The sequence below is a fragment of the Harpia harpyja genome, chromosome 6 (genome assembly GCF_026419915.1).
Source record: "Harpia harpyja isolate bHarHar1 chromosome 6, bHarHar1 primary haplotype, whole genome shotgun sequence".
NCBI lineage: Eukaryota > Metazoa > Chordata > Aves > Accipitriformes > Accipitridae > Harpia > Harpia harpyja.
The window spans coordinates 27085297-27107561 of record NC_068945.1 but is presented as its reverse complement, the minus strand read 5'-3'; the positions used below and the strand labels follow the sequence as shown (position 1 = coordinate 27107561).

General features: G+C 38.6%; 1 protein-coding gene across 2 annotated transcripts in view; it reads right to left on the bottom strand.

Annotated features, from left to right (window-relative positions):
- The window catches only part of NCF4 (neutrophil cytosolic factor 4), a 37494-nt gene that overhangs the window by 9719 nt on the left and 5510 nt on the right, over positions 1–22265 (bottom strand). Inside the window, exon 2 of one of the 2 annotated variants that reach the window (XM_052790433.1) lies at positions 375–466. In XM_052790433.1, coding sequence (XP_052646393.1) covers positions 375–406 — 32 coding nt within the window. In that variant the 5' untranslated portion in view covers positions 407–466. Of the gene's footprint in view, positions 1–374; positions 603–22265 lie in introns of those variants that run through there. The other variant, XM_052790432.1, reaches the window with a different exon arrangement.

Below are 22265 nucleotides of genomic sequence, written 5' to 3'. Positions count from 1 at the left end.
AGCACCACCCACAACACCGTGAATACTACCACTTACTGTGAAGAGGGATGTGGTTACAGAGATCAAGAAATATAACTCGTCATATCACAAACAGTCATATCACAAACCCCAGTAAAAGTGAAACTGTTTGCAGCTATAAAGAGGACAATGACCCACTATTGTTGTAGGTGGTGAATATTCCCCATGAAAAGAAGAAAGTCCACTCCAATTTAAGAAATGGTCTGCTCCATGCTGAGCAGCCTAATAGTTTGGAAGCTATGATAACAAGAAGCCTTTTAGAATCATCAGAGAAGCCTGCATCCAAATTAAATGAACAGATCGTAGCAGTTACATGGAGGCTTGTGGGGAGGCGGGAGGAGGGAGAGACACATTACCTCTTTTCTCGCAGCTGTCGGGGAAGAGACATGGTTTTCAGCTGCTTAAATCCAGATGGCTAAGCTCTATTCCTTCACTTCTTGGGCAGTTCCTGGTTCAATAGGATGAACACAGTCAAAGCAGTTCTCCCTGTGTGAATCAAGACTCCTTTGCAAGGCCTCAGAGATCTTTTTTTTAATGTTTCAGTGTCAGACGATTTCTTCTGTACCTCCCCACCCCCATGAGATTGAGGAAGTACTAGAGAAAAAACAGTCATGAAGACTGTTTTGTGATGTCTGTCATGTATCAAAACTGCCACAGTTGAGAAACCAAAAGGCCAACAAAAAGCAGAAACTATGAGCCACATATTCCATTGTCCACCTCTTCACCAAAACATCTGCCTCTGTGGAAAGGCAGTATGAGTGGGCTCAACAAATCCTGTTTTGCCCCAGCTGAAATGTCCCCATATACATCTCTACACTAACGTTTGTAAACTAGGATGAATACTTCTGATCCCTTCTTGAGGCTCTCTGATTCCTGAGAATCTACCTTTCCATGGACCAAGAGCCAGGAGGTGGAGCTAAAGAATAAATTTTCAAGTGGGAGCAGAAAGTATGGTCAGGAAATTCAACCTTGTCAAACATATGGGTACCAGAGTATCAGGCACAGGACGTTAGGAAATGAGCTTTGAAGGATGGATCAATGCAAGTAAGACATGAGTCCTTGAAAGAGCAGAGATCTTTTCAGCTTCATGTGCTCAAAACTATCCACATTTGCCACCTACAAAGACAGGGTAATGGCTCACCCAAGGAGAATCCTGACTGCCCTGCCTTGTACACAAAGGGTAATGATATAGCATTTGTATAACATCAGTTGACAATGTTTCAAGAAGAACATAAAAGGAAGAAAGTGATAAGGAAACCATCATTTCCTAACACTGCGGATAAGTTGCAGCATAGCTTATCTGCCTTAGTCAAAAGCTGTCATGTGTAGTATCTTTGCCTCCCCATTTCAGTCTTTGACTCTTTCATTGTCATGTTCAATACTTATTTGGTTCCTTCTCCTCCTTCCGCTGTCAAGCACAAAAATTCTTATCTGAACGGAGCAAAAGTCAACCAGTATCCTTCAAAATAAAACTTTATCTACAACTGTAATAATCAGCCTTGAGAGTAAACTGCATTTCACTGCATTTTAATGAAGTAAATTCTTCCCCCATCTCTCTCCTACAGATAACTGAAGGCACCATTACAGAATTTGAGAGGGGATATAGTGCCTCTTAATCAGAAGGGACCCGGAGAGGCTACAAAATTCTGAACTGTATTTTCTGAGTGATCTGCTACTCTGTGCTGCCCACACAGCCTTAGCAGAGTAGTTTTAAGTGATGATGTTGGATATAAGTATTTCCCCAGACCTTCACACTGCTGTATATTCCATTTTCTTGATTAGGCCTGCTAAATGTGCAGTCCTCATGTAACCTGAAGTCAGGCTCATTATTCTCTTCCCTTTGCCTTGAGTGAGAGAGACAATAATCAAGTTTTCTAACTGCAATCCCCTTGCTTTCTCCTGACATTCAGAAGGAAATAGGAACAGATCACCTTGACCAGAACTCTTAATCACAAGATCAATATATGTGAACTCATGAAAATTCAGAGGGGTGCTCCCAACACATGCAAAAAGATTGTGGAAAGCACAAGAACTGTGCAAACTTTAATAGAAGTGAAAGAGGCAGATATTCTAATCTTTTCAAATCTCTTGGAAGATAATCTAGATACAATGCAGGTACATCTTTTAAGAGACAAAGGATATGACACAATGTAAAAATACTTGCTCATTGTTTACCTGGCAACATGTATTTTCAAGAACAAGTCGACAGACAACCTCACAGACAAATTGTCTATGCAACTGCTGTGCTGTAAGCTGAGTAAAACAAATTGGGAGCAGCTCCTCAATTCTACTACTCTCTACTAGAGATTATAGCCAGTAATAATACTAATCTGACAGAATAATGCTAAACCTGCTAAGAAAGTTTCTGATTCTGCAATGTCTTCTTGTTCTGAACTAAACCAAAACCAAGACCTTCTTTTCTGCAAAAAGGCAGATTCCTGCCTCACAAGAGTGGATAACTCATTGGTTAGAGGGCTCACCGAGGCTGTGAGAGACTAAGATTTGAAACACTGTTTTGCCATGTTCTCCTGCGCCAAATCAGTGCCTCAGCTACCAGGTGTTTTCTCTCAATTTCTACTATTGTGCTACTATAGTAGAAAAAGCAATTTCTACTATTTGGGCTGAGGAAATGGGCTGGGTCTAGTCAAACCCACATTCTCTCTCTGCACAAGTACTTTATTATTGATGTATGAAATAAATGTCCATTACAAAATTGATACCATAATGACAATACACATGTCACAAGATATGTCTGCACTAGGAAAGTATCCAATTTCATCAGCTGACATGGTCAGATCTCAGTTTTGAGAAAACCTACCCATTCACCATGGGCGGCATGGTCATTATGGCACTATGCACCGACCCTTATCCATGTGCAAAAGCAAGCAGGCATCCAGCTGCAAAAAATACTAACAAATTAATTAATTAAAGGAGACTACTAAGAAAATCCTCAGATGATTGAATCATGACCATATGCTGACACTGTTACATACCTTTTTGCAGTTCAGCACCTACTATATTATTTTGGCCATGTACGCCTGTGAACTGTGAAATTGTGGCCTTCTGTCTAATGCACATGTTGTTAGAAAATACTTGTACAAGGATACGTAGCACCTTGGAAATCTGAGAGTATCAGCTATAACCAGACAGTCAGAGCAAGCATGGAATTTTAATGGAAAATGGGAATGTAGTCCCAAATCACTAAAGATACATGAACCATAATAAAAGGTAAACCAAAGGAACACAGCAAAAATACTCAGCTGAATCAGTCTGGATAACGACACTACATACTATGTCTACTAGGGCAGCAGCTACTGTATCATTTTGGCTGTGCATGTCTGTACGCTCTAGAATAATGGCTTCTCTCTGATGCACCTGATGTTAAAAAAGTGCTGCATAGTTATGTTCAATCACCAGCCATAGAATAAATTTGTTAAGTGACAGAATAAAGTGAACGAGAATAATATTCTTAAAAGATGTCTGATCTCATCACAGATTAATCTGTAAAGGAAATAACATTTTAACAATCGCTGCAAGGAAGCTGAATATCAAATAGAAACACAGCAAAGTTGGCTTGAAAGATACTTTCGTTCAACCTATTGTTTTGGAAGGATATGTGGAATATTTGTTTCCATAGCATACACATCATTAGCAGTTGAGTGTCTTTTCTTCTGTGGTTATTTGAGACTGAGCTGCAACTGATAACACTGATTTGGGAAAAGTGATTTGGGGCTATATTCCATTTTCCATTCATATTACATACTTGTACAGATTTTGCTTTTATGGTTACCATCAGCTTTACAGAATGCTTTAATATACTTTTACAATATTTATTTTCAAATACAGTCATGTTTAAACCCCTTATCTTTATTATAATAGCACATGAATAATGAATAACAGCTCTGCAAAATCTTTGGACAGAAGTTACTTAAGATAAGCTACTCATGTCTGCCCTGTAATCTTCAGTGCTCTTTTGCAGGTAGTGCTACAAAACCCTTAGAAGGCAGTTGGTCCAATGGTAAGTAATGAGACCCTCTTTCTTTGATATATGCTTTCAGGACAGCTAAAAACAAACCCATAAAAAAAAAAAAAAGTTGTTGAAGTTGTCCTATCTTTCTCAACTTCTTGAAAAAAAATCAAAGAGGAGCTTAGTTGAGCTGATTGGTTTTCATTAGATAATGGCTCAAGCCATACTGGCTGAGTGCATGGATACTCTCCCTGTCACACATTGTGTTGGGAGGAAAAAAGGCACAGGAGCATAGATAAATAGAACTTTGGAAATTTGCTTTTATTTAAATCTGGACACAGTTTCCATGACTGCTTGTTTAGGGTGAAAAGTAACTAGTAGGCATTTGCAGAAAAGGACTATGATCATGCCCTGCTGACATAAACACAATTAAACAAACCATCGTGAACTGAAGAAATTTAAAGATCAGCATCCACCACTGTTCCTGACAGTGAATTTGATGGTGTCATTTCTAGAATAAATTACTACTCAACATGAAAGGACTTTACAGAACCAAATATTAAAGAAACAGCAGCCTTTTTTTTTTTTTTCAATTTTTCTTGAAATATCGAACTAGATCCCATAACTGAATCTTGGCTTTCGCACCTCAGTTGCTTGAGCAAAACAAGGAATAAGTCTTGCAGGAAAAAATACCCTGAAAAGTGAGGTTTGTCTTTAGTCATTATCAGCTATTTTGGAAATATGCATTCAATGTTTTGTTAGTTCATGATGCCATAGCCAGATCTTGCCAGCTTTTCTTATGCAGAGCAATATCATAAGCAGTATTATGGTCTTCCTCTCTGTGGAAAACAATTCTTCCTTCACAATAAACCTGCTTCCTTTAAAAATCTTTTAAAAAGAAACAGGATTTCTCTCTGATATAGTAGGATCACTTAAGATTGGAAGAGTTAGAGGGAGTCTTACCAGAACAGTAGTAACTTCTCCTTGATGAGCAATGGGGCTTTTTGTTCTTGCAGAGTTCAGATGGATATTGATGCCCAAGGCTAGGCTAAGTGAGAAAAAATGGAAACTCAGAAACAGCAACAGAACATTTCTTCATCCGGATAGCATATCACTTCCAGAATAAGAGAGGCAAATAGGGAAGAAATAGGGCAGAGCTTGTCACTGCTACTGTGTATGACAGACGTGGGCTGGAGGTGGACCTGTATGCTCCAACTACCAGTGTCAAAATCTGGTAACTGGCCATTGCAGACAAAGAAGATGGCTCCATCTGAGAACTCCTGAGAGCGCTATGTTTACAGCCATTCCTCCAGAAGGAAAAAACCTAGTTTTAAGTGCATAGCAGCAGTGACCCTTTGTGACAGGAGAGTCTCTTGTGTTTTAGTCTCCTAATCATCTTGAGAGTCAAAAATCTGTCAGAATGTTTGCTACTCAAGACAAAGAAAATCCTGCTACATCTTGTTTCACAAGTTCAAAAGACCTGTCAAAATTACTCAAAAGAAATTTTCACTGAACTTTCCCAAATCTCAAAATAGGGTTGGGATTTGCTAAAATTTGCACGGTACTGCATTCAAACCATCCTACACTGTTCCTAATAGTTTAATTTCCCCATCCATTTGATGAAATCCTGTGACCAAATTCCTTCTACTTAATTTAGAAACTTTAGATAAGTGCCTTTAGTTAAGTGAAAGTTCTCTGAACAGACAGTGAGGAGAGACAGGCACCACTGGCCAGTAAATCAGACCTCAAGTGGGCCAACTCCCCCGCTGAAGGCTTTATCTGTCTCCTTGGAATATACATGAATTATAAAGTAACTATATTCCCAGTTTTGTCACCTCAGGTTCCTAAAGTTAAGGAAATAAAACTGTGCCTTACTGTGGACCTAGTTATTACTGGTATAAAGGTACCTTCCCATTTGGGACTCAGCTATATTTGGATATGCACTTTTACACTGGTATAATTGTCCTTACCCTAGGGGAGTTGTACTACTTAAACTACACTGATATAGTCAAAGAAACACCATTTTCTGGTGCACGCATATCCAGTCTGCTCATTATAGAGAGTTTATGGCTCATTTTCTAATGGTTCATAAATTGGGACAATATTCCCTAATAAAACTGGGGGGCAAGGAGGCTAGACATTAGGATAGGCAGGCAAGCAGCAAATATAGAGGCAGTAAGTATCAAAATCCTGTAATTTTCCAAGGTCTGTTCTGTCAGTATTCCTCACAGCGTATACTTATAGCCTGTCTCACCTGCTGCCTCACCTACTGGCCTTTCATTACTTCAGCCTTTATTCCTTGAAAGATAAACTTGTGGAATGAGCCCACCAATCACTGTACCAATAAGTAACCTGATCCCAAGCCAGCTGCCAGTCTGTCCATTTCAAATGTGGGAGGCTGGAGTTTGTGTCTCCCACACCTCAATAGGCAGAAGGCTGCCTTGTTATGTGAAGCCAGGTCTAAATAAGAGACCTTTCAATTAACTGCATTCAGTTCAGCCACTGGGTTGCTATGTGATTCCTTATGCCTCAGCTCTGCCATCTGTAAAATGGGGCTGACGGTAATACTTTTCTCATGGGGGGCGAGTGAGAAGGAAAAATGCTCAACAGAGGTATAATTCTTTGGGAAAGTCAAGTGAGAAGTGAGAAACTACAACCATTATCCTTAGCAACCCACCTGCACTCAAAATCACCTACAGTGCAAATTCAAAACAATCTAAAAATGTGGCTCTAAAAATGTGCCAGTAATGCTCTGATGCCAGGCCTTAGAACTGATTCCCAAACCCTTAGAAAAGAATGTAGTTGCTAAACTATCAGGTATGTTAAACAGCAGTAGCAAGTGGGCCTGCCCTACTACAGAACAGAACAAGGAAATTAAATGAAGAATAGCTTTCTGCCCCAGAGCACTATCTAATCTGATAATACATCATCCTGCTTGCAGATTGCTTCAATAATCTGAGCCAAAGGTAATGGGGGACTTTGAAGTTGTGATTTCAAGAAATGAGTGTATGGTGATGGTATCAGCTTAGGAAATACCCTGTCCTCACATACTCTTGATTTTTCCTGCCCCACAGGATGGCACATCTGAGGCTGTGCTGCAAAATACATCAGCTAACTAATCCAGCTGTAAAAACATTTTTTTAAGGCACAGATCAATTTCCCAGCTCAGCTCACAGCAGACATCAATATGGAGAATGAATGGGGAGGAATACATTAAACCAGCATTGCTGCCTGATAACTTCGTCTTATGAAAGCACTCTGACAACACAGTGAATGTATGTGTGTACATGTACATCCCCAAACAATTCAGTCAAGTGTACATTTATGTCTCTTGGCAATCCAGCTCCGCATACAGATGCTAATGCAGCCTCTCTCACGCGTATGCTTCAGGGCAATCTAACACTGGTGTGGCAAGGATTTTACTGCTTTTATGATGTAAGGAAGGAGCCAACACACACTCTCAAAACATGACCTTTTCTGTAATAGTTTTCCTGAATGAGATAGCTGCTACTGAGATAGTATCTAAAGAATCCAGTCCTCGAATAGCTGCTTCTCTCAGCCTTAGTGCCTTTGCCCTGTTTGCCAGCACTTTATTTAGTTTTCCAGTTTTCACTACAAACAACCTGTATAAGCTGTTGCACAATCTGAATGTAGTGCCATTACAGTGGGTTTCTCACCAGGATTCAGACCACAGGAAGGTGGAAAGGAAGGCAGAAAACTGTATGTCAATAGCACTTCTTCATGAGTGAAAAGAGATTTCCTTGTGGAAAGACAAAAAGAAAGAAATCTTCAGAATAAAGGAAAACGAGCAAGTAAAGGCAGAAAAAAGGAAGAAAAAAATCAAACATCCTTGTTACTAAAACATACAATAAAATCTATTTACTACCCAAATAATCTTTGCTCGAAGCCACCTGGTTATAATACTCTCAGATATGTCTGCTGCAAAACAGTAAACGGTAGAGGGGGATTGATGTCCCATTCCAGTTCTTTTTGTTCCACCTCTCGCCTCTGAGTTCTGCTGAATGTGACATTTTTCCCTGGCGCCTAATACACAGAACTCTGCTGCTAATTTTATGCACAGAGTTCTCAGGCTGTGTAATTTGAGGCCAGAGACTCCTCCAACAGCCTGCCAGACAGAGTACACACCCTTCAACACTGCTGCTGCAGCAGAGCGATATGGGGGAAGGGAGAAGGAAATGAGCCAAACAAGAAACAAGCTCCCAAACTTGTCCAAGATGCTTGGCTGATTTTTGGCTCTCAGATCTACCAGGGATCTATCTCCAGCTCTCCCTGTCCTGTTTGTCAACAGACTGGTCCAGTGGATTTGCCAGCAATTACAAAGACTCAGTAAACTTAAGGTGCTCACTTTCCCCCATTTTTTCCCATATTAGATTCTATCTGGCTGCTCTAATACTAAATCAGGCTGTTGGCCACAAGGCTTTTTAATACTACCCTCAGAGAAGTAAGAAGTGATTTCTGCAAGATTATAATCAAGGATTTAAAAGAAAAACTGGTATCTCTTTTTCCCCGCCTTGGTTAACATCTCTGCATCTCACAGAGATAGTCTGCATTGTAATATGTTCCACTAAAATGCAAATTGACAAGTAACCCTCAAAACCTGGCCTGATCATACTCAAAAGGAGATTGAACTGGATGTATCCCCATTAACTGGCTAGAAAAGCCTTTGTGCTAGACAGCCCTCTTTGCTTCCAGCCAACTGGATCAATTTTTGCTGAAGCCTTTTAGTGGAATCATCACTTTCCACAGCAGAGAAATTATTTAATTAGACCCATTTTTGATACTACTTACTTCTACCCTGGTGCTGATAATGCCAGAAGGAGAACACCCCATACCACTCTCTTCTCCCAGCTCCAAGTTTTCTTTCTCTTGACTGTATCAACCAATAGACAGTGAGGGAACTACAGGTTAAAAAGAAAAAAACAACGTTGATAACAGAATTATATCAATAACTTCTCCTACTGCAAACACTTTATGTCAGAACAAAATAAACCGCACTGCCTAAAGACTTCTTTGGATGGAATAGCATCCTCCTCACTAATGCTTCTTTTATAATTATGTTGACCAGCAGTATTAGATACAGACCTGGTCTTAAAAAAAAAAGGATCTCAGGCCTTGCTGTATAGCAAGTGCTATTATAGCCCACAGACCTATCTGAGACTAGATGAAAATTCTGGAGAATTTGAGAAGAGCTGGGACTTCTACTGCTGTTCAGCTGCAACAGAACGTCATGAGCTTTGACATCCAGAGAACTTTCTTTGCAGTTCCTCTCATCATGAAATATGTGCCTATGTAGAGAGAAACATAGTCCTTTATTCCCTGTCTGGGGTGTGGGATAAACAAAAGATTAGGCATAAAAGATAAGTTCACATACTGATCTGGTACAGCCATCAACATGGTCAACTGGAGAAAAAGAAGAGAATGAGAGGAAAAAATAGGGACAATGCACAGTTGACAAAAAGAGGAACATAAAAGGAAAAACATAGGGATGTGTGGAAACAATCAAATGTAAAGAAGGATTGGGAAGAATCCATCCCTCTTCTGAAGACATGCATTGCATTTCCAGACTTGACCCACATGTGTTTGGCTGTCTAATTTATAAGAGACGTGAAGCTGACCAGCCAGCAGGCTGGCCATAAATTACATCTCTTAGATAAGCCAAGATGATTTACATTACGAGACAGGAAGTGAAAACTGACAAATAAGAATCTTACCCTTGCCCTCCGGGGCACTGCCTGGGATATACTCTGTTGGCACCTAAAAATCTGCAGGTGTCCTGAGGTGGCGATATTCCTTGCCAAGACCTCTCCATTATAAAACCTAATAGATCAGAGCCTTTTTTCCACTGCCTGACAGCACGGCTGCCTAGCACAACTACACTTTCAGATCCATGATACTGCTATTTTGCTGACCAAGCTTTGCTCAAATCCTTGCTTTTTCCTCTTCTTTCATATATCTTTATTGTTTAGCTCCTTTATTTCTCTCTATATATGCACCTTTTTTTTTTTTTTTTGCATTAGCAAAACAGTAGCCAGTAGGTCAAGAGAAATTATTTTTCTTCTCTACTAAATGCTTATAAGGCTGTATCTGGAATACTATCACTAGTTTTGTAGCCCCCAAAACAAGAGAAATATTAACAACCTGGATGGGGTTCAACAGAGGACAAATAAGGCTGGAGCCTCATATGATACATGAGGAAAGGCTGAAGTAAATGGGTTTGTTTAGCTTAGGGAAGACTGGTGGGGAGGAGATCTAATTGCTAATCCAAGTAAACAAAGTGGGATGAAAGAGGAGACATAGCTAGACTCCTCTCCTAGGTGAACAATGAAAGGACAGGAGACAAGAATCAAAAGTTGCAACAAGGGAAAAATCTCATTGGACATAAGAAAAAATAATTCAACATGACACTGGAACAAGGGCCCAGAAAGGCTATGGGATCTCCACCTGGGCAGATTTGCAAACTTTGACTAGACAAGCTTGATCTGTCTTTTATATTAGCCCAGCCTTGAGCAAGGCATTGCATAGATGATATCCAGTCGCCTCTTCTAACCTTATTTATTCTATGTTCAGATACCAGATGCTATCTTCAGCTAATCAAAGTCTCCATCGGAGTTACTGGTCACCTTATCCAAGACAATCTGCTTGAACTAAATTAAAATCTCACATGCATTTGGCAACTGTGAACATTTCAGACAGTCTACAGTGCAGTGCTATAAAATTAAATTTCCTGTATAAAAAGAAAATAAAAAGAATGGGAGGAAACACAAGTTCTCCTAAAAACAAGACTTCTAAAAACATTACCTTCAATAAATTCTTAGCAAAACATATTGATGGATATTCTCCAGTTGGATTGCCAGTAAGAAGCAATCAACTGACCTCTGTGCCTTGCTTAGGCTGCCTACCTCGTGCATCTGCAAATTCTTTTCTCTTTGAACACCAACTTTTTCCTCCTCACCATTTTCCCCTTGTAGCACTCATCCCTCTCCAAGCCCATCTTCCTCCTCAACCTACTTTCCTCTCCACATCACCTTTTTTTGATCCCTATCTCACCCTTTATTCTTCTAGTCCTAATGATCCTGAGTTGGAAAAGAATTCTTCAAGGCACCTCCCCTAAAAAGCAGCTAATTATTTGGCTTTGGGCCTGTTCCTGCTTTGTCAGCTCTCTCTTGTCAACAGGTCTATCAAGTGTGTGGGGAAACTTTCGAATGACCAAGAAACCCATAAACTGACCTGGTAATCCCAGGGAAATCCTGGTCTGCATTCATGATTCTTGTAAAATAAACAAGAGAATTTGATGCCTAAAGTACCTTACAGCAGCCTTCCTCAAACATTGCCTGACATTTCAAATATTCAGTGCTTGAAATGGGGGGGCGGAAGGGAATATGGCTATCATGAAAATGGACAGAGAGACTAAACTTATGCACCACATAAGTACTACACCTGTAGTCATTTTATTAGCAATAAATACAGTTCTTCAGGTTTTCTTTTGCCTTAGTAGCTTGGCTTCCATTACCCTCAGTCTCTTTATTCTTGTTAGTACTGTGTCCTTTAGACACCAAGAGTCTTACTGTAAGAAATAAAATGGTTACAGAAACTCAGCATGCCTGGCTGTATGTCTGAGACAGTGAAAAAAAGGATGAACAAAAATTTACACAACGTGAAATTGGACTCTTAAGATCATTAACTAGTGAGTAATCAGAAAGGCTGAAGATTTTTATAAACATACCTGGTTCAGAGAACAAGAATCACAGAAGATAACACTTTCACCACATAACTACGTAAGTCCAATTGGTATTTCAGAGATATAATTTGAAAATTCAGTGTAATTTTGCTCTCAGTTATGGAAGAGTCACTGTTCACGTATGTTTGAGTGCCAGACATAATGCTTACCAGTCCACCTATGTCATGATGTAACTATACAAAGAGTTTATGAACATCAGAAATTTTTATACTAGAAAATTTGTTAGTTTCTCTCACTCTTGAATCCATATTTTGATTCATCAGAGCAGACCTGTATTCCTACTCTGAATACTTTCTTTCCAATAGTGCTTTATTCCATATGTTGCAGAAAAAATTTGAATACAAAACACGCTTGCCTTGGCAATATAGTTCACATTCTTACTCCTACTGATGATTGTCTTATGCTTTCATAGTCTATCAGATTGAGCTAGGCTAACAGCAGATACTCTACTTTTACATATAATCCTTCTTCAAATCTCAATAAACTCTTTGTTGAAATAATAGCCATCCAGCTGCTAAACCCACAAGATAATTAAACACTGTGTGAAAGGACATTTCTTTTTAAGCAGATTTAAATTTTATCAAATGATTTCTCCATCTTAATTTGAATAATAATTATTCAAATACTTTTTTCTTTTTAACCTTTTCTCACCTAAGTCCTTTCCTGGGCCCTTGGGCAATAGAAAAACTAAAAATGTAACTGTGAGATAGCAGAAGGCGGCGGGAAAAGGGCAAGAAAAAAAAAAGGCATTAAATAGTTACTGGATTCTCCTTTAGGCTCCAAATCCGGCTTCAGAGGGACTATTCACAGTTTAAAAGTTAAGCATAAAGCAGAACGCTGTGCAAGATCACAGTGCCTTTGGCACAAGAATTGTTTCTCACTATGAGGCATATAAGTACAATATTTATGAAAGGCCCTAGTTACAGTTGGATGTACAAAATTTGATGCAGTATAAAAACAAGTGAGAAAGAAGCATCTCGGAAAAGAAATGTCTACTAATTTCTAGTAAGTCTATTCTCCAAATAAATATCTGACTGGGTTTTCTTGTATTGATTGGGTTTGAGTCTCCATTTTTGACTGCATATATGAAGTACTGATCAACATGTCTACTTTACTATCCACAGACAGCGTTAAGATGCGGTAGCCATGCTTAAGAATTCACACTTGAATTAATGCTGCCACAGAAGTGCAAAGACTTTATCTAAACATGACAGTCTATAAAAAGATGTAATGGGGAAAGGAGTTAACAATAGCTGTTTTCTATGGGCTAGCAAACTATCTGGAACTACAGGAGAGAGGTGTTTGCTATATGCTAGTGATTCCAATCAGGATATCCTTTCCTTCACTTTGTAAAGAGAACAACTCTCTTAAATACTCACATATTTGGTTTTCTTTCTCCGAGTGTCTATATTTACAAAAATTCCTTCTCGTCCAAAAACAACCTATTTATTTCCCTAAACTATGACTGTATGATGTGCTACCATTCTAAGGGAGACTTCAGAAGGTGTTTTTGTTTTGCTGTCTCATCTTCAGGCTCCTTTTAAGGAGCTATTAGTCTTTAAGGTTCCCTAATCCCCCAACTAAATTTATCAGCAGTTGATTGCAGCCAAGAGTTAAGCTAAATTAAACTTTGAAATCCCTGTACAGTGTATCAGATGCACTTCTGGTAGGGGAGGTGAAGCAGAAAGCTCCAAATGTTCCACTTAACAAGAGGCAGGAGAACCATGCTTTTCTCTCAAGGTTTCTCAAAGCTTCCACATGTTTTTCAAGATGATCACAATTTCCCTGATTTTATAAGAGCAAGAACTCAACTATTGAAACAACTTGTCATTTAACTCCCTATCAGGTGTGTGCATGCATACGTGTGTGCATAAATTTGCACACAGGTACATACTTTCCTCTACAAGTGTGTATATTATATATGGAGGAGGTATGTGTACACACACACTTAGGTTAAGGCTGCATGTAGGCTTGAGACCTCTGTTCCAAGTGACACACATGTGGTGAAAAGGTATTTATCTACATATATATACACACATATCTCTCACATATGAACACATATATGTGTGTGTATGTATGTACGTGTCTGTTCCCCAGTCTTTGTCCTCACACAATCATTCCCTTGTTTGCTACTCTCACTCACACTTGTAAGTAATTAACAGAACAGGTATCACTCCTGCTCTCACTCCTGCTCGTAGTAAGTAGTAAAATACACAGTGCCTTAAATAATTTGCATGTCAACATCAATAGTTGGATAGTTTTGATGACAATATATGATAATCCCTTACTATTCCAGAACTGTGGAACCTCTATGGTACTTCTATGTCAGAAAAGGGACAATAATGTATCCTTACCAAAAAAAACCCCAAAACCACCAACAACAAAAAACCTCCACACAGAACAAAACATAAAAAGGGACAGTCCAGTATGTACTCTTTCTTAAAAAGAAAAGAGCACATACATAGAAAAAATATGGATACTTAAGAGGAAATGGCATAAGATACAGATTTTTACCTGTGGGCCAGTAAGTGCAATCTAAACCATGGGTAGTTTTCAGAAGTCACTGATATCTAACAAGGGATCAGTACCCACATCAATTGACGGTGTCAATCAAATTCCTAGCAGATTGGCCTTCTCTCTACAAAGTAATTATTCTATGGTACTAATTGATCCCTATCTCTGCAATTTCTGTAAAAAGCTCTAGAAGAGGCACGTGGTGAAATCTCCATTAAAAACACCAAAAAGAGTCCCAATGACAACAGACTTCATCTCCAAAGACTTCATAGCCTTTACTCTGAGGACACATCAAAGATTTGTTTCCAAAATCATTTGTCTATCATTTTCACCAGCTTTTTTTTCAGGAGAGAAAGTGTGTGTGAGAAGTGTGATTTCTGCTGTCTGTATCCCCATGGCTACTAGAAACAGCTAGAAAGGGAATTGGGCACATCACAGCACACAAAATGTCAGGTTAACAAATTCCGACACAACAGCTCACAGAAACAGATGCTTGCTTTCTCCCACCTTCATCCTCCCATATCACATTAAAAGAAAAGGAAAAAAAAAGTCAACAACAGAAAACTAGCCAAAGCCCTGTAAGGGACTCAAGTATGTCCTTCAAAAACATAAATCTCTCTAAAAATAGGATGAAAGGCTAAGCAAGCCACTTGTTTTTTACTCATAGCAGTAATAAAGGGTCTTTGCAAGGGATTCACACAAGTTCTGTGCTGTTACAGTAGCATCTGTCTCCTCATTGCTGGAGAGGAATGGTGAAGAGGATTTAGAGCATGTGTAACCTGAGAGAGAAATCATCTGTCATTCCCTCACAGGGCATTAGCAAACTTTCCCTCTCCTAGGAGAAGGAAGACCCACTCTCCTTCCCCTGCCTCTTGACAGCTTTTAGCATTATTATAATAAACATGCTTATGAATAATATGAATAATTAGAAAAAATCGAGTTCTATTACAAAAGGACAAGAAAAGCCCAGTTGAAAAGAGACCACATTCTATGCAATACACAAGGTGAACCTGGTAGCAAAGAAGAGGTCAAGTAACAAACAGATCCTCTCCGTGAAAGGGATGATCCCTTTGCTCCACCCAAGTGAAACTGCTATCACAAGCTATACTTCTCACAATCAAGATCTAGAGCAACAAAAAAGAAAAGGATGGTCCATTTTGGAAGATATTATCCCAGGACAGGATGCAACATGCAATTTCTCGTGCCACTATATTGTGTGGTCTCATGCAAACAGTTGATTTGTTGGTGTTTCAGTTGTCTGCCCTTTAAGAGGATAAAGTGTTGTTGGAAAAATAAATCCCAAGACAGTCAGACAATAGTAATGGAAGACATGGAGGTACACTACCTCACAGATCAATGAGGTTTTTAGTATGCCCGGCTACTTGTTTTTTCTTTCCCAAATTAGAGTGTAGAAATGCCAACAGAAGTCCAGAAAAATAACAGAGACGATACATTTCAAAGAGGCAAAATGCTGCCAATCAGTACATCATTTGTACCTTGCGAGTCTCTGCTTCATCCAAAAGCAAGATATTAATGATCCATTTACTGAAATACCTCATTCTTCTTCTGTGAAGCTGCGAAGCTTCTTCACAGCAGCTTCTGTGTCCCACCGAGATCAAAACTCAAAAGGCCTGGGAGGTACTGCCTCTTAAAAATAACTGTCAAAATACGATAGCATGAACTAAAAGTGCTGTTGCATATAATTCAGATCTGTACCACATGCTATGTTGATGCTCCACTTCTAGATTACAACATTTCTTTTACCTACACAAGGAATATTCACAAAGGTTTGAAAGAAGGAGTGCAAAAATGCCCTGCAATAAGGTGATTTATGTAAGTGATTGCCCCTGTGAGCCTTTTTAGGAAGGAGAAACAATATAAACATCCAAGAAAAAAAAGTGTGCCCATAATAAGCATCAATTCAGATGTGCAGAATATAAAAAAATGTAATGTAAGTTTCTATAAAATAAAACTATTTCATTTTTTGCAAATAAAGTTTTAAATCGTGGGAATAAACTTTTTCACATTGCCTAGGGAAAAAAAGAAATCCCCATACATAAGATTATGAACAAGGTGATAAGATGACTGTCAGAAGGAATATCTAAAAGGGAGTTGTAAGAAGAAATTGTGGTACACTGATAATGGCAGGGAAAATATATTTTCCTTAGGAATATGCCAGTGAGTCTTTCTTTAAGAAAATTCTCTCCAGAAGACAGAGGATAAGGATGTTTCAAAAGATAAGCTTAAATTTTCAGTTTGACATTTACCTGAGGGAATCCCAGATAAAGCAGAAGTGAATGCTGCTGTATAAGCTAACACTTGAATGTCCATCCATTCTCTTAAGAAGTTTAGCATAGGTAACAAGAGGAGAGATTTCCTTCCTGCAGTCCTCCCTTTTGGCAACCTAAAGAGATAAAGAAGAGGAAGTACAGGAGAATTCAGTGTTTGGCTCTGATTCAGGCTGTGAACTACATGGAAGTATTCTTTTAGTGCCAATAAGTTTTGTTTTGTGTTTATCTGTTTATTAACAACTGGACTGGAGCTGTTCAACTCATTTCATCAGGGCGACTGAAATAGTACTACAGAATAATGACTTATTTACTGATATTCTCCTTGGCTGGATTCAAATCATGACTTAAGTGTGAGAACATATCTCATTTACTAATTGTGTAAGTGGAAGAATTGTTTTCTAATGAAATATTGACAATAAATAAACAGCTGACAGAACCCTGCTCCTTTTCTGCTGCTAGTTATAGACTTTCTTAGCCAGCAATTTCCACTTGGGAGGTTGGCAGCAAAAGTCCCAACTTGCCATTTGAGCATCACTGCTATAAAATTCTTCCCACTCACTATTTACCCAGAAAGATATGACTCCTTTACAAACCTCTGACTTTTAAATCCATCTCACTGTGCACTAACAGCTCTGAAACATATTATAAGAGCATAAGAAAAAAAACCAAGAGATTCATTAAAGAATAACTATCAAAATTTGGGTTACCACAGGATTCCAACTGCTAAAACTAAAGGCAAATTTCCCCCAAAGCTGTTTACCCTGATCTAAATGCTTTGACTGCTCTCCTACCAGCAGCCTAGTATAAATGGGAATAAGTAATGAAGCCATCTTTCTGCTGTGATAGTTTTCTGGAATATAACCCCTGTGGTAATAATTACATGGGCTTATCCATCCCAGTGTGAACAACACCAGAGTGTCAATTATGACAAATGTCTGACACCCACAAATGTCTGTTGTAAAGAAAACCAACTGTTTCCATTCTCTTAACCTTGGGGTCAGGGTTTCCCACTGGGACTAACAGCTTTTTTTCCTGCTGCAAGTATCCATTTGAGAGTTGCTGGGAGGTGTTAGGATACACAGACCTACTGTTTCAGCATTAGCTTTTTTCTTGTTTGGTAATCTGAGCCTAACTCTTACCAGGGGTTTACACAGAAACACCTATTGCTGTTTTTCACTTGTATCATATCCTTTGGGTCACACTGTTCAAGACATTTCACTTTCTTTTCCACACCATTTGCAATACAAGCTGGAGAGTCCCCAAAGCCCACTGGTAGCATGGACTATTAGTGACCTACTTCTTGCCTCTGGGGTATCTCTTGTAGTCATTTTCTATTTCCAGCTTTTGAGCCAATTATCAAAGGAGTCGTATGTAAAAATGGAACCACTAAGCTTTGATCCTAGGAGTACAGTCTTCTCTCAGGCAAACCAAAGAATAGTCCATTGCATGAACTGTGAAGAAGTAATGGAACCTAAAAAGCCTGAATCAGTCTCATATACTCGATCTGGCAGAAGGAAATGATAATTACTATATACAAAACAAGGGACATTTTCAGTCACAGGGTAGTAGTGTAAAATATATGTATACCTGAACAAATATGCTCATATGCAGCCTAAAGAGGGCATATATGAATTCAAGAGCAGCATATAAGCAAAGAGTCACAGTAAACATGGACTCAAGTTTCCTGTTTTATATTAGCAAAGAAAAAGGTTTTTTTCTATGGGTTCTGTGAGTTGTTCTTGTAACTGATTTATTTTTCCTGTACATTCTGTCCACCTGATCCTTCCACTTTTCACACGTGTGTGGTACTATAAACTGCACCGAGGAAAATAAGTTAAGAACCACCATACCAGATCAAAAAAAGTTTCCTCTAGTCCTCTAACCCAGTATCCTGTCCCCAACAGTGGCCATAGACAAAAGCCTTTCAAGGAATGTAAGCACAAGGCAATCACATTATAACACTTTCCCCTAATCCCCAAATCCCAGCCACTTTAGCTCAGGAGCTTCACAAGCTGGATGTGGCCTGTATGAGTTTGGTAACCTGCAATGGATCTCTCTTCCATGAATTTGCCCATTCTCCTCTGCAACACATAAAAGCTCTCAACATCACAACATCCTTGGCAGACTAAATTTAATAGGTGCTATACTTTTTACTATGTAAAACTATCTTTTGAAAAAGCTACAAGTTGTACTCACCAAGATGAAAGGTTTAGTGGTACTTTTGCCAAGAGAGGTTTGTCCTAAAATTCTGGACAACTTCTAATGTGGGTATTGACATTTCATCTTCCTAGTAATTCCCAATTGTGTTATATTAATTAAAACTCATATTTACTCCTACTTCTCCAAAAGTCTTTTGGTACAGGGTTTCTGGAATCCTGAATCACAGTATTGTATAGTTTATAGTTATACAGAGCACCTACGGCATGTCATTTCAGCTAAGTATAGCAATATGATATTTCTTCCTTTTTTAAGAAGATGAAAGAGGACAATATAGCTAGGACCTTGTAAGAAGGGGCAAGTCTGATAGCAGGAGGAAGAAACATACACTTATATCATAACTTACAGGGAAAACGCCAAAGAAAATACTGCCACTGTAAGGATTTCTATCCTGCCTCTAAACATAGGTGAGACCAGCACTGAGCTTTGCCTTAGAGGAAAATGAAGGAGTTCCTATATAATGAATGTTGGCTATAAAATGCTTCAAAATGTTTTTAATCAAAATATTTTAATACATTTAATACTTAATTATTTAATACAAAATATTTTTTAAAAGACTTTAAAGTGTTGCATGAATTCTTTCCAAATCTAAATGCAATGTGGATGGGTACTAGATTGTATATACATCTTGGACTGCAACAAATTCAACCTGATTTGTCATTCTTGTCTTATATAACAGGTTGGAGACTATAACAGATACTTTAGAATACTCTACAAGCTCAGACAGCAAAGTAACTCCATATTACACTGGGCACCACAATACCAAGAAGATGCCAACAAAATCAGAGGAATACCAAAAACAAGTAAGAAAAAATGATTACAGGTCTAGAGAGGCTGATGCATGGGAAAAGATGTAAAATAAACAATTCTATATAGGTTGGCTAACCCAAGGACTGGAGGATATTATAACTGTTTGTAAAATCAAATGAAAGGCATAAGCACCAAGAAGACAGTGAAAAAGACAGCTGGTCCAGAGACTTATATGAAATATTGATGAGATGAAAATATGTAAGAGAAATTTTAACTGGCGACCAAGAAACTTTTCTTATCAATGAAACCTCTAAATTTTAGAATATGCTTTCAAATAAAGAAAGTCATATGGCTTCTTTAACAACTAAGTAGGAAAAGAAATGCAGGGCGAGTGAAAGATGGCTGACTGGTATCCCTGAAGACTGAAGTTGCTTGTCACAACACATGTACTAGACATGGGAGATAGCAGCAGGACAAGCTTTCTTTTTAAAGTGCTATGCTAGCACTATCATGATAACATAAAAAATGTATGGTACATTGGCTGATATGGACCTGGAGCACCTTATTATTCAGATGAAAGTTGTTTATGTTTGGTGGGAAAGAGAAAAAGAAATTATAATGGATGAGCATCCCAATTAACTCTGTAGTGTATATGTATCCTAAAGGGAAAGCCCACTCCTAATCTTTTCCTGAATGAATCTGACTGAGATGATAGCAAACATGTAACCACATTACTAAAACTGATGAGTGCAGTAACACAAACTTCCTTCCTAAATTCTGTCATTTCACATAGGTGAACTCTCAGTGATCCTGTTGCCACAACACTTTTGCTTCAGGCAGATTTGTATGAATAGCCTAGAAGTGTCAGATTTTGATTGTAGTATTCTTATCACAAAAAAAAAACCCAACAAAAACCCTTTTAATGAATTAAATACTTGACATGTAACAAAGACCTCACTGTATGCCTGATGAGGTCATAAATCTGCTTCTCTCTTTGTAAATAAGCCTTAGGAACTAACTAAAAGGATAAGAAAGGATTTTCACTAATCAGGATTTCTTTCACATGGCTGAATTACACAGAGGAATCACAATGACTAGCCCTGCACTGGCTCTCCTTTCACCAGCAGACAAATGCACTCGTTCCAATGGAGCAGACAGAAATGGAAGTCACACTCCAGTAGCCAAAGAGACAGTCCTACAATCCTTATCCTCTCTAAGCTGCCAAAAGAAGGTAAAAGAGAAAAGTCGTTCTGCCAGCTACCAAATAGAAATAGAGCATCCAGCTAACAACCATGAGATACTGGTATCTCTAAACCAGAATCTAATCTTGGTACTACATCAAGAGTATGTTATATGTGAAAGTGTAATGCAAACACCACATCACTGAATTTAGTGAACAGCATACTATGAATCATACTGTTCCAAAGGCAACACATCAGTTGGTTGAAACATTTGGACCCACAAGAGTCAGCTGTCTCACACTGTAATTAAATACAAAGTCTCACCTGCTCTGAGCTAGGGCACAGACACAGTCTTCATCAGAAATAAAGGAGGCTACCTGAAAAGTAATATTACTTCCCCTACTACTGTAGCACACTGAAAATTCAAAAACCACTACAGGAAGTCTAATAAATAAGAGAGAGCACATTAAACTGATTGAATTAACCTTTGTCATGTTTGATTCAATAAAGCTTCCTCTTCAGAAATTATCTAAAGCTGCTGGAGAATTTCCAATTTATCACAGAACTTGGCATCAAAATGATACTGGCAGCAAAGAAACATTTTAAAATGTTCTTATCCCATAAATACCTCAATTATCTTTCCTCCCTTCTAGGATCAATTAATCAAGCTAGAAAAAACAAATCTCCCTTTTGCAGCACCTGCCTTTCCCAAAAGATAATTTCAGTTGTATCACAACAGCCTTGGTTGCTTTTTAACCTAAGAACTGTTGGGTTTGAGTCCTGAAACAGAAAAGATTTTTTTTTTTACTCACAAATATACTCCAGATAAATGTGATTCATAGTCCTTTATAAAATGTTTCCTCTTGCCAGAAAACCACTAAATATCAGGAAAAGCATCCCCAGATGGATTACAGAATGGCAAATAGGTCTCAATGGCATTTTTATTGTTGTTATTATTGCTTGACAGAGTAAAAATAGAGGTGTCTTCAAAAGTGTCTTTCCCTGGAATGAGCAACTCAGCATAAAGAGAATTTATATGCTGAAAATGTTACAGTCAATGTATTATGACTGTATGTATAGTTTCTCTTAATTTACAATGCCCCGCCTCTCCTAAGAAAGCTCAGGTTGTAAATTTTTTAGACTTCTACAGCGCCTTGCCCAATGCGGCCCAGAATGGAGATTTTTTTTTATGTCCCTTTAAGTGTGAACAACCAGAATTACACAACTGAGTTTGCTGTTGCCTGCAGGAAAAAATATTTCTGCCTTCCTTCAAGGCCAAGAAGTAAAGCTGAATGTTGCTGCTTTGGGTGCAGGAGGCAGTTTAGGGCTGTTCTCTTTTGTTTCGAGTAGTATCTGCCAGGGCTAAAGAGAGAAAAGGACAAACTCCTGAGCATGTCTTCACTTTCCCTCACTCTGATGAGGAGGTTGCATCTTCCTATTCCCTTCCTTCTGAGCAGGGTCCCATCTCTCAAACTGAACCTCCTGATACATTGTGATCTCCCCGATGCCACCTGCATCTGATGGAAGATGAAGCACCTATTTGCCCCCAAATAGCTCATTCATACCAC